The following is a 13,953-nucleotide window of genomic DNA, read 5'->3' as shown; positions in this document are numbered from 1 at the left end:
TGGCTGAATGGCAGAACTCAGAGGGTTGTCATCAGCGGCGCTGAGTCTAGTTGGAGGCTGGTGACAAGTGGTGTCCCCCAGGGGTCAGTACTGGGCCCAGTCTTGTTTAACTTCTTCATCAACGACCTGGATGAAGAGTTAGAATGTACCCTCAGCAAGTTTGCTGATGACACCAAACTGGGAGGTGTGATAGACACACGGGAAGGCTGTGCTGCCATTCAGCGTGACCTGGATAGGCTGGAAAGCTGGGCAGAGAGGAACCTGATGAGGTTCAACAAAGGCAAGTGCAGGGTCCTGCACCTGGGGAGGAACAACCTCATGCACCAGTACAGGCTTGGGACGGACCTGCTGGAGAGCAGCTCTGCGGAGAGGGACCTGGGTGTCCTGGTGGACGACAGGTTAACCATGAGCCAGCAGTGTGCCCTGGCTGCCAAGAAAGCCAATGGGATCCTGGGGTGCATCAAGAAGAGTGTGGCCAGCAGGACGAGGGAGGTTCTCCTTCCCCTCTACACTGCCCTGGTGAGGCCCCATCTGGAGTACTGTGTCCAGTTCTGGGCTCCCCAGTTCAAGAAAGATGAAGAGCTACTGGAGAGAGTCCAGCGGAGGGCTACAAGGATGATGAGGGGACTGGAACATCTCCCCTACAAGGAGAGGCTGAGGGAGCTGGGCTTGTTCAGCCTGAAGAAGAGAAGGCTGCGAGGGGACCCAATAAATGCTTATAAATATCTGAAGGGTGGGTGTCAGGAGGATGGGGCCAAGCTCTTTTCAGTGGTGCCCAGTGACAGGACAAGGGGCAATCGGCACAAACTGAGGCACAGGAAGTTCTGTCTGAACATGAGGAAGAACTTCTTCCCTCTGAGGGTGACGGAGCACTGGAACAGGCTTGCCCAGGGAGGTTGTGGAGTCTCCTTCTCTGGAGATATTCAAGACCCGCCTGGACAAGGTCCTGTGCAGCCTGCTGTAGGTGACCCTGCTTCGGCAGGAGGGTTGGACTAGATGACCCACAGAGGTCCCTTCCAACCCCTACTATTCTGTGATTCTGTGAGGTGCTTGGAAAGTAGTAGCAGCAGTGCATTAAATCCTTTCAGTCCCACCAACAGTAAAACAAATTTACCTCACCTCGGTAATGGGGTATAGAACTCCTTCCTAAATTATCCCCCTTAAAAAATCTTAGAAATAAGCCTGTTTTACTGAGCATATTAAGAAGATAGTGTATTAAGGATTGTATTTGTTTAAATAAACCGTATTAGTGAAAATATAATTCGGAAGTCACTTTGATAATCAATATGACACTGAAGCACTTAATGGCAGTGTAGTCTAGTGACCCAAGTGGCAGTGGATGTGTAAGAATGCAAGGTCAGTGAAGTGGTTGGTTTTATATGATCCAACAACAAATAATTTCTTTTTCAGGTTTTTCTGAATATTTGAAAAAATCCTCATGGTTTATGGGTGGGTCTGTGCCCTCTCTTCCTGAACAACGTATTTTGTTGTCCTTATCTCTAGTAACACCAAAGCAGAAGTGCACCACGGTGAAGTTTTACTGGAAATGTATTTTCAGGTTTTAGAGTGTCCATTTAAGCAGAAGAGCTTAAATGAAAATGTTGCAAGCACCTATAAAGCCCATAAACAATATTTTATTTTAAAAAAGAAAACAACCCCACAACCTAATAAATCCAGGTATTCTGCTTTGGTATTAGGCTGGGTAAGATGATCCTTTTTTGATTACTGAGATTACATAACCAGTTTAGAAGATACAATTAATCGTTTTACTTATGGATTTTGTCAGACAGTCTGGTAAATAAACAGAAGTTGGGTCAAAACCTCCATTACATCATGTTCACTTTTCAACTTGCAGAAGCAGCTGTTTTATTAACTGAATTAAGACAGAAATGTGTGTCAGCTGGTCTGTGAAAGATGATTCCTGTTAATGGGACTTAATCTCTAAATGATAATTAGGAGGGGCTAGTGGCAGTTCCAATAGTTTAGTTCTTGCTCACTTGCCTTCACTACTAGGTATGATGCAGCAAGTGGTTGTAGATTGCTACGTGTGTATATGCTCAGCCCTTGCCTGTGATCACTGGGTACAATAAGTATGTGCATTTGCTGCACTTTGGCCATTAACTGCATTTTTTGTAGGATATTTAAAGCAATTCTAAAACCATCCTAACAGTAGATTCTTTGATTTTATGCCTCATAAGAGAAAGAATAGAATTGGCTATAGAAGCTGTTTCTGTCAAGACTCACACAGCTGCTGCTGCTTCACTTGTTTTCATTCCTGAGGATAAATGAAGTCTTCAGTTTCAGAGCTATCATTTGTTTCAGGGCTAATGTTAATTTTTACAACATAATCAAATACAAAAACAAACGTTCTTTCTGCTGGTGATGCAGTGAAGACAAGCGAGAGGTCAGGATGGGTACCTGATGGGTACTCATTTTATTTCCAGAGAAAAAATACTTTTAGTCACCAGCCAGCCTCTATTGGGTCTCCAGGGGGAGAACTGGGGCATGAAGCTTGCGTGAACTGGTAAGAAGCTAAAGCTTAAAGTACCTTATAACGGTGAAGCCAGATTCCAGGTATTCCCCGTTCCACAGGAGTTCTGTTACGTGAAAATATTTAGTAGAATACTCAGGTAACTACAAAAGAAGGAACAGAGTAGAGGATCATTATGCAGCAGCTTTTTCCTACTCTTTTTTTCATTCTTTTGGAGGGGAGGGCATGAGAATAATGGGTTGGAAACTGGGATTGGCTGAAACACTTTTTGAGTTTCCTAGTTCTAATTATTTGAGAGAAATCATTTCGTTTCAGGGTTGTTGCTTGCTATCTCATTTAAACCTGCTTTATTTTAACAGATTACCTCGCCAGCCATGGCCGCCTAAGTGAGTCTGAGGCCAGGCGCAAATTCTGGCAAATCCTCTCAGCAGTGGAGTATTGCCATGGTCGAAAAATTGTTCACCGTGACCTAAAAGCTGAAAATCTTTTGCTTGACAACAACATGAACATCAAAATAGCAGGTACTGAGAATGTATTCAGATATTCAGTAACACCTTATTTTAATGAAGGCTGTTCCAGTAATTCAGCTGCTGCTGTCCAAGATACCCTGCTGTGCTTAAGGGTGATTTTTTAAGAAAAACAAAGTTTAATATATGTAATGTTTTGCATTATGGATATTGTAGTATGTATAGCTAATGTAATTCCTAGAATACCTCTATTATACTTTCAGGAAAAAGGAAATAATTTTTAGAGTTATAGTCATTTTTTGTGGGTGTCAAAACCTGTCTTTAATGCTGCCAGATGTTCAGGTTAGAACAGAGTTAAACAAATAACTTCTTTCAACATCAGAAAAACTCAAAATGGATGCTTACTGATTTTTTTTTTTCCTTTTTTCATGGATGATTTCATTTTAAGTATAAATTTAGACACAGCAGATGTTGCTAGCAATGGAAATCATTTTGTCAGTTGTCAACTCATTACAGTTCCATGAATCCTTCCATACTGACTTTAGCCCAGTGACACTTGAAATGGGAAAGCTAGATAGCATCCTGATTTGGAGGACTGTTGAACTTCAGTCATCAATAATGTGGTTGCAGGAAAGGAAGGTTAACTGCTAGAAGAAATTGTTTTGCATAGGAGTAAGCTTGCTAGTTCTGAGAAGTAAGTGTGAATAGATAGCCACTCAGGCTGAGAAAGGTAAAGTGATGAAACATTTCTTATTTGTAGATCCCTGCTGGATTATTTTGCCCTTGAATTTCCCCTCTGACATTTCTGAAATGGATAGACTGAAAATGTATCTTGTTCTCTAATACTTTCTGTAAGGATAAAATTGCAGAAAAGTGTTAAATGTGCCAGCAGCTCTCTAAAAGATGTGCTTCTTTTGTCTATGGAGTACAAAAACAGTGTCCTTAAAGATTTTAAAGGAAAAGTCAACACCTGTTCAACTGGTTAGCGTCTGTGTCATGACAATTCACCCCTTTCTCTGCAATACTACAGCAAACTTTGGGAAGGCTAGGCAATTAATTCTGGGGATTAACTTCACCCTCAGGAAAAATCTTTTAAATCTTCTCTAGTCGCCTTTATCAGAACTGGAAATCTATGCAGTCTTTTAAAATGAACATTCACCTTTGAGATGAAAACTATTTCTTGAGCAAGAATTTTATCCTCTTTAAACTCAGAGAAAAGGAAACCGTAGTTATTGCTATAAAAAAACAAACAAACAACAAAACAAAACAAACACCGCACCCCAAAACCAACATAGGTTATCTTTGCCTGTGAAATGGGATTTTACTGATGGACTAAGAAGGGTTTATCATCAAAGTATGTAGTAATGCAGTAACTTTCCCAGATCCTGGATATGTTTGTTGCTTTTCTACTGACCTTTGATTTTGTCTGTACATTTAATACATTCATCTCTTCATACCTTTACCACCACCACCTTTCCACCTTTGTCATCTTTTTCACATGGTTTTAGAGTTTACAGAAACATTAGGTAACAGATAAATTAAAATTGAGGAAAAGTAAAATAACAGCTGTGTGAGTTCTAGAACCATGATTTTCACAGAGTATTAGGCTACTGTTTGTTATCAAATCTGAATGTAAGGGGAGTTTTTTTGATAGAAGGAACAATGTGGAAAACAGATTTTCTGAAGCTGGAGAGGGAAGCCTATTAATCTGCTCTTTGGCATGTTCTCTGTATTTCATAGCTCTTTAGCATCTCAGAGTGGGAATTTTACAGCAGGTTCATAAAAGCTGTAAAAATTGTTACTTAAGGCTTTATATAATTTATTAGCAGAGTCTTTGCAATAGCTTCTTTTTCATTTCGTTTTGTATTAAATTGCTTATGGTTATCTTTAAATTTTCTCTATACTCTATTGTGGGCTTTCGTATTAATGTTAAACTGTAAAAATATTAAAAGCTACCATGTCACAAAGTAAAAGAGTTTTGCAACTGTTGTAGCAGGAAGATGCAGTTCTAATGTACGTTCTTACTTAGGGCATTTGATACCAGAAGAAAGCTAAAGAAACAGTTTGGGATGGAGGTGATGTCTGGGCCCAAGTATAATAACTAAGAACATTGAGATTTAATTGGTGCTGATGTCTCAAAATTCTGAAAACTAATAGGGCCACCTGCACTGTTTGCTCCCAGCTGTTGGTAATAAGGCTGTGAATTTGACAGTGAAAGGGGTTTGGTACTTGAGCTTTAATCTAGTGGACTTACCAGCACTACCATCTGTAGCGTATTTTTACTTTTCTCATTTCTTACTTCAAACTTGCATTTATTTCAAGCACCTACTGACAGTCATAGCACCCGGACATTTATGACTGACATACAGTTGTATTTACTAGGACAGGGTATGGCTTCAGTGCATACTGTGTCTAAGGGCTGCAAATCACACACCCCACTTACTATGAGTAACTGAACTAAATATAAAGGAATTTTTGTGCTATTGTTCACCTATGCTTTCTTTCCTCACCTCCTGATCTGCCACCCTTCTCCCCATTTTCACCACCACATTCTATCCCTTCTAATTTATTTTCCTCCACATTAGTGTTCTGCACTGTAGCTTGTTACATTCAGCCTGGCATAGTTTTCCAGAACTCCTCAGGGGCCTGAACTGTGCGGGAGTGGGGCCATATTCACAGGTATTCCTTTCATGGATGTCCTTAGCACTGCGGGGATGCAAGTTCCCTGCCTCCCTGAACACTGCAGTGCAAGCATGACACAGGCTCACAAAAACACTACTTCAAAGGCATCTCAGGAGACCCGTTAACCGAAGAAGGGTTAGAGACATGAACTGTTCCGTCGCAAGGAATTTCAATGCATAGGTTCTCCAGGCACTCAAGTAAAAGCGTTGATAAATGGTAGCTACTACATTCCATCAGCTGCTGCTGTCTCTTTTCTCCTCTTAGCTGCTCTTGTGTTCTACCTCTGTATTAGAGAAAGTTAATTACAGGTGGTCTGTATGTAAATGATCACATTAACTGGCAGGGATTCATATGGTCTGCTTCTTTTATGTATCTTTGTCAATCTTTATCAGATTGATAGCAATTTTTGGGTCCAGCTTCAGTGATAAAGTAGCTGGAGGAAAGTTACGACTGCTAGAAGCTTTGTAGCTATTTGCACTGAGTCAGTTGTTCTATATTTCTTTGTAAAAGAGATAGACGAACCACAGAATGGTTTGTCTGTGATTTTGGAGTTATCTGGTGCTGTGCAGATCCCTGAGAACAGTCTCTTCCAGTGGAAGACCATATTCTTCATGGTTCATTTATCAAACTCTGGAAGACCAAAAGGCAGCCAGGATCCCAACTCTGATAGCTAGAATTACCCTCTAATTTGAATTAATCTAGCAATTGAAAAACAACGCAGTAACTGATTAATTATTTTGTTAGAAAGCTCTGCAGTGTTAGTGTTTGCATTGGACCCCAGCACTATGCACAGGGCTGTCCCTAGCTGATCACTCCAAGCAGCTATGAAATCCTTACAGATACTCATGGCCATTCCAGGCTCTTCCTGACTTCCAGTGGACCTCTTGATTCATTGTGATGCTTCTAAGGCTTTTATTGAACCTTTTCAAGAATGCAACATTTTTTAGTCAAATACAGAAACATGCATAAAGTTACCTCTGTATTTTGGCTACCAGGAAAAGAAACTAAGATTCAAAAATAAGTGTACCTAAAACTCTGAACTGATGAGACTGCCACCTTTTATGCTTAAACAAGGAGGCTGGACTGAAATTTAACAGTTTTTTGTTGATACTGCTCTAAAAAGAAGAGGTTAGATAGAATTCAAAGGATCTTTCTTTTCAGTCTTAGTAACTGGACAGGAAACACAGGATGCGTAAAGATCTTGAGGTGACAGCTTTGATAGACTGTTATTTTCTAGAAGATATCAGGTAGTTAGGAGCAAAAGCCTCAAACTTAAAATGTAGCAGAAGTAACATAAAAGAAGGTATTAATCAGATAAAATGTCCACTGAGAAGGTTGCAGCTGAAGAATGCCACATCAGGCAGTCTCCATCAGGTTTGACATTGAATTTGTTTTTGGCACTAGCAAGGTAAACCACCTTTGTTCTTCTCAAAGTTACTGCCTGTAGATAGCTGGATTGTTCATATACCCTTTACATTTTGCTGGTTTTTGAAGGGCTCATAGGGACTGGATTTCAGTTACTGATCACTGATATGCTATGCTGTCATCAAATAAAACTTGCTCATTGTCTGTACAGTGAAACATCTGTGCATTTGTGAAAATTAAATACAGCTTTGAATTGCGGATGGACTAGTGAGCTTCTCTCTGTGTACTTCCAGCCCCACAAAACTGCCAGATTAAGATGCCTTATAGATGTCTGCAGAAATCATGCCATCTTGATGGTAAAGCTACTGTGTTTGAACCAGATCAGGTAGGAGAGACTGTTATTTTGAAGTAGGTTGTAGTGCTGGTTTGTCTTGCTGGTGGACAGTAAAATACACATTGACGTCAGAACTGGCTGATCAGCATTCAGTTCATGAAGTGGGTCAGGTTTGTTTCTAACACGCTCATACCTTTCCTTTATCAGTACCTCTCTCCCGATTATCTCCTTTGCTCATATTACTATTATAACAAAAGATCCACGTGGCTCAGTGAAGTCAGGCAGATTGAATTCTGTAGGTAATTTTAGGAGAATTGATTAATTTTCGCTCTGAAACTAGCATCCCTTGGAAAGGATTTTTAGAGGAACAAATTAAAACACTATCCATATTGCTAGATTCACAGCAGAAGTTCCAGTGGCCCTGGCAGGGAGCTTCCATTTCTCAAGTTGCAAACGGGTCTGAAATCTTAGTCTGTTTCCATTTTTAACAGGAAAGCAGATTCCATTTAAATGATGTATGTTCAAAAAATTATACCTTCTAAATTCAAGATTATTCTAAAGGGGGTATTGAAATTGGGAAACAAAATACCGCAAATGTTGAGAGCCAATATTTGGAGATTGCACAAACACGGAGTTTATTCAGCTGAACACAATGCTGCAAATGATCGTATTTTTTTAACGTGCAGATTCAGGCAAATGTTAAGAAGATAAAGATCACTCCATTATATAATCTCAGTTCTCTGGTAATGAGTCCAATTTCAGTCCTTCTAGAATTCTGTGGCTGGCATATGTTTTTTTTTTTGAGGGCTGGCACATTTTTCCCTTAAACATCAGTAATGTTCTTAAAATCCATTTCTCTGGAATGAAAAATCTTAACAGTGTTCTTAGGTTAAAAACGATTACCTCTGATCCAGAACGATTATGATAGATCAGCAATTGCAAAGTAGAAACAACGTGGAGGGTGGAAGAGAGAGAATGAGGAACTAGTGATTCTTTTGTGCTTAATTGAATCCTGGCCATTCTAACACTCCAGAAAGTGGGACAACTGAACTGGTAGTGCAATAATTAAAAATTGAGGAAGCCCAAAGGACCAAGCATCCAGTATCCTATCTAAATCCTGAATGTTTTCTTTGAAATGGTTTTCGTGGATGCTGGTAATTCTTGAGTTCTTAAGAAATGGTTTAACATCATTTGAAGACACAAGCATAGAAAGCATAATGGAAACAAAAAGAGGTAACCATAATAATTTATGTACCCTAACAAATAATGCTGATCTCCCTGCACATGTAATTTTTTGTCCAACAGTAGAATGTAATAGGATTTCTAAAGATAGGAGCAGAGTGCTGAAATAGGCAACACTGTTTTTAAGTCCTATGTTACATGAAAAAGTCCAGTATGAATTAGTAGGTATCTGGCTCTTGCTGTGCTTTGTATTATCAATGCATGCTATTTTTTTAGCAGAAATTTGTAACTGAAGGATACTGGTGTTCCTTGCCCATGAAAAAATGAAGCAATTGAAGCTGTAGAACTGCAGATCAAAGACAGAATGAAGGAACCATTTTCCAGGTTTATAAGACACATACTCCTAGACAAGGCGCACACTCGTAAGGAATTCCGTGCTGGGTCAGGTCTATCTAGCAGTGACAGGGAGAGTATACCAGGCTGGCCATTTTTTGCAGCCTATTCCCCTTGTGCTCGTCCCTACCCCCAAATCCTATCAGCCAGTATTGATGTATTAATGCTTCTACAGAGTGCATCCTCGGCTACTCCTAATATCAATTTATAGACATTTCATTCATGGATTTGCCTAATAAAACTTAATCATCTGTGCTGTCACAAGACCATCAGATGGAAGCCAGTTGTTGCTGTTCCACTCAGTCAAGCACTGTCTTGTCAGCCTAAGTTCTGTAATTCTATTGCTCAGATAGGGAGCAAAGGTAACAGCCTTGCAAGAATCATGCCATTCAGTTCTAAGATGTCCTTGCTCTTGAGCTACTTTTGGTAACTATAAATAAAACTATTATTTGTTATGACATTAAGCATGTAAAGATAATAGTTCAAAGAACAAAAATCCTAATTGCACCATAAACCTGATGCTTCTCTTGTATTGATCAGTCATACTTAAAGACTCTGTTCTGTCTTTTGCTGTTCAGATTTGTTCATGTTTCTTTTTGAAGTGGCTTCCACGTGTTCACATTCACCAAACAGCTAATTGCCAAGTGTTTCACTTTCTTGGGAATTGAAATCTTGTGTATTTCCGAGGAGGTCATGCTTTCTATAGCTGTGCTTACAATTATACGTACATGCACTTGTGAATCTGATATAAAGATTTGTGAGGGTGGCACCTGAGTAGGAGCTGCAGTTCAGAGATAAAGATTGATACTTATCTGCTGTCCTAAGAGGATGCTGAAAATCTGACAAATTCAAGGTAAGTGAAGGCAGAGATCAGATTTAATGATACCTGCACAGATGGCAAAATGCTTCTGAGAGAAGAAATTGCTTCATGTCTCGTGAAGTATTGTCAAGGTTGCCAAGCCAATTATGTGTGAAGAAAAGCGTCCTCAAAGAGGATAAAAAAATTCACAACAGAAGTCTTAGCTGTGATAGGAAAAAGGCGGGTGACATACAGCGATTGCGGGATTTTTGGTAGAAGATTTTGTTGTTTCCCACTCTGTTATTACAGCTGAGGTTGCAGTCGTTTCAGAACTGAAGGAGGATGTAAAAGGAAGGATAGCATTAATGTTGTATTCAGTGTTTCCTACGTAGATTTGGAATCTGAGCTGACCTTGGCTGTTTGCACTTCCAGAGTATGGTGACGTGCCGGGATGCCATTGTGTAATTCTTCATGCAACTGTCAGGCATTCTGTGTGCTTGCAGAGCACCACACGGTTGCGGATCTCGCGTGTGGTCTGACCTTAAAATAGCCTTTCTGGCATTCTAGCCTTCATACTGATAGCAGCGGGGCTCTATGATTATGGACAAGTCCCAGAAGTTTGTTGCTGTGAGCTTGGGTATCTGATTTTTCTGACTTTGAGCTAATGCAGTGACCTTGGACTGATGTTGGAGATTTAGCCTCGAGGGTTCCACCTGTACCAGATATTTACAGTAGTGTAAGATGTTCTCTTGTAACAATGTTAATTATCTGGAATACAACACTAATACAGGGACATGGGGTTAAAAGGGTAGAATGAAGTTTAAATATTTGTTTGTCTTTTAAGTTTCCAGTCTGATTGTTGAAAGTGCAAAAATAGGTGCGGGATAAGAGTATCAAGTGTCATCACAAAAATGACAGCTCATCATTAGCAGTCTGCATGCAGATGCATAAATCTCTAAGGAGCTAGAATGATTGTAGATCTGATGTAATCAATCGCTGTTTCCAGCAAACTCAATCATTTGTATTTGAACTAGAGTCTTACCTTTTTAAAAGTCCTCAAATTTCTAGTCAGATTTTTAAAGTAATAAATCCACCAAATACTACTATGCTGCCCTAGAAGGTGATTCTAAATCAAGTCTCTTCACATAAATCATTAAATATAACAGTTTCGAAGTTGTTTATGCCTCAGAGCCCCTTTACCAAGCAGTTTGCTTAAATCCAAAGGCTCTGATCATCATCTTTCTTCAGTAGATTCCCATGAATTGTTTCTTCCAAACTGAAGCCATGGGTGCAGCTCCTTATTTGTCACTAGCATCACTTTAGCAGATTTGATGTCAGATAAGCCCTGTAGTTCTAGTCTTGAAGGGAGGATGACAAGGCTATCTAATGACCAAATCAGCTTTCCTAGAACAAAGATGTACTTGCTCAGAACAAAAGCATTTGGGGGAGGAGGAAGAAAACGTAAAACTACAAGGTTGTAAGAGATTATCTATTCCTGCTTTGTGTGAATGCAAATAATGGGTATGGTTAGTTTGAGATGAGAAGTGAAAAGGATTAATCCTACAACTGTGGGTGACGCTGAAGAGCTCCATGGATTGAATTAGAGTAAGCAGATTGTATTCATGGAGTGTTAAGGACCGGAACCTTTGCAGAATTTTTGTTGCATGGGAATTGGCATGCCAAGTTTCTACTGACTTTTAACATGTTGCTATTACTGTTAGCCCTTTATAAGGACCTTGCAAATCCCATCCCACAGGTATTCTCAGATTTCCAGAAAACAGCAGGAATATTCTATTCCATATTATCTCTTTGTTGCGTGTTGGAGGTGGGTGTCCCAAAACTACTTCTGTGGTTAAACTGTATCTAGCTGTTCCTTCAAGATTACCTCAAGTGAGCTTTAGAAAAAGGTAGGCCAAAATGAGGACAGAATGACATTGATTGATTGTGTGAAACTGGCTGATCTGCAGTTAGCAGCTGTTGACCTGAATCAAATGGACCACGAACACAAGGTGTGTTTAAAAAAAAAAAAAGGCCAGTTTATATTATGAATGCCCCCCGGTAATATTGCTACTAAATGGACTGTTTTTATTACCTTACAGTGCATGTTATCCACTGTAGACATTTCCATACGGAGAGTTGGATGGTTCCATAGTCTTGATTCTCTATTATTCCAACCTTAATGATTCTATGATTCTAATCAGTGCATTTCATTAAAGACAAGTAAAAAGATCTGCTTACACTAGTGGTACTGTTTAACACCGTGGAGAGGAGCAGTGCCATGCAGTAAGGAAGCAGAGGTGAGGAAGCTATTAAAGAGGTAGTCTTTGTAATAAGAATTAACCAGTGCTACACAGAGACTTGCAGTCTCTTTCTAGGTCTTGTAGAATTCTCGCTGAAATCTTTAGTGACCTCATACTTAAAAGAATTAATGAAAACAGCCAGAATGCTTAAGGGATGATGCTGTTTGTGTATGTTTCCCAGATAACTTTTGAACCTGTTGCTTGCCTGTGAGGAAATTTGACAGAGAGCAGGAACCTCAAAAGGCAAAAACATTTCTGAAAGTTCATGTATAGGTGTTAAAGCAGTGGGTAGTATGTCTTACCGGTGGAAACAGTTGCAGAAGGAGCCACAAAAATTATCAGAGGGCTGGAACACCTCTCCTATGAGAAAAGGCTGAGTTGGGGCTGTTCAGCCTGGAGAAGAGAAGGCTCTGGGGAGACCTTATTGTGGCCTGTCAGTACTTAAAGGGGGCTTATAAGAAAGATGGGGACAAATTTTTTAGCAGGGCCTGATGCAACAGGACATAATGGTTTTAAACTAAAATAAAGTAGATTTAGACTAGATATAAGGAAGAAATATTTTTACAATGAGGGCGGTTAAACCCTGGCTCAGGCTGCCCAGAGAGGTGGTCAATGCCTCATCCCTGGAAACATTCAAGGCCAAGGTGGACGGGGCTCTGAGCAACCTGACTGATTGAAGATGTCCCTGCTCATTGCAGGGGGGTTGGACTAGATGGCCTTTAAAGGTCGCTTCCAACCCAGACTATTCTACAATTCTATATGTTCTTACACGCTAAGGAAAACCTTAGGAGACAGAAGAAATAAATGCTCTAAAAGTCCCTTCAGTTCTGGTGTCCCCAAAACTGCTTCTTCCACCTATGTCCATTCTTTTGTGTATGTTTCAGGAAGGGTTCTGTTAAAAGAACTGCTGGAACTCTTGTGTCCTTCTGTTAGGAAAGCAACTAAATACCTTTACTGTTAAGCACAGTAGAAGTAGTCTGATTCAATTTCCATACTGCTTCTCTGAAACAACTCCAGCTTAATGTTATCTAAGCCTGGTAAGTTTTGGTTTAATATCTCTGTATTGCTTTGATTCTGAGGGTTCTCTCGTGGTTTTGTAGCTGATGATGTATGATGAGAGAGCCAGGCTTTTTCCTCTGAGTAACACAAACTATACAAATAGAAGTAAATGAAGTGGTACTAGCAGTGCGTTTACTGTGTCTGCTAACCACAGTATTTATCAGTTTTGCTATTTGCTGGTCAGCGCCACATTGTATTAGCATATCTCTGAGGTATTCAGCGCTTGATAGTACTAAATCAACAACCTGATTACTGTTCATCAACACTGTTGACTTTCACAGGATTCCTCAAGTCACATCAGCATGCAGTAGTACTCTGCAGGGGCCCGGTTAGCTACAAGGGTAAAAGCATTATCACATTAAGAAAAGAAACACCTTCTGTAACCTTCTACCGCATAGTTTGCTCCAACATGGAGGAAGTGGCAGGGAACAGTTGTTCACGCAGGAGCAGACCAGTGACCAACATCAACAATTTTGCTTGACAGTCTTTGCATGTCACTTGCCACTGCTCCATTCTGTATTTCCTTCGGAGACACAACTGACCAGTTAGTGAATTGAAGCCAGTTTGCCTGAAAGCCTTAACTCCAAAGAATATTTGTCCCTGTTATCAAATCTCTCTCCCTGAGAACTTCTCCTTCTTTGCTTTAGTATTAACAGTATTTGTTGTCACAGAGAACATACAGGGTGGCCTGCAATGCAAGCGGAATAGAGGACCAAGCTGTACAGAGTGGTAATGCTAGGAGCAACAGGGAGAAATGTTGGCTTCATTGAATTCCATGAGAAAACTCCACTGGACTACAGTGGAGCAGGTATTTTGATTCGTGGTGCAAACAGGTGTCTCCAAGCACTGTGCTCCCATGGCTTTCATTAAAAACCTGGTGA

The 13,953-nt window shown here is 40.1% G+C and overlaps 1 protein-coding gene across 2 annotated transcripts in view; it reads left to right on the top strand.

Annotated features, from left to right (window-relative positions):
- Positions 1–13,953, top strand: part of SIK2 (salt inducible kinase 2) — a 60,589-nt gene that overhangs the window by 25,022 nt on the left and 21,614 nt on the right. For both annotated transcript variants that reach the window (XM_075442364.1, XM_075442363.1), the window contains exon 4: positions 2,851–3,012. In XM_075442364.1, coding sequence (XP_075298479.1) covers positions 2,851–3,012 — 162 coding nt within the window. The remainder of the gene's footprint in view (positions 1–2,850; positions 3,013–13,953) is intronic.

This window comes from Opisthocomus hoazin, chromosome 24 (genome assembly GCF_030867145.1).
Source record: "Opisthocomus hoazin isolate bOpiHoa1 chromosome 24, bOpiHoa1.hap1, whole genome shotgun sequence".
Classification (NCBI taxonomy): Eukaryota; Metazoa; Chordata; class Aves; order Opisthocomiformes; family Opisthocomidae; genus Opisthocomus; species Opisthocomus hoazin.
This window is presented reverse-complemented; position numbering and strand designations above follow the sequence as displayed.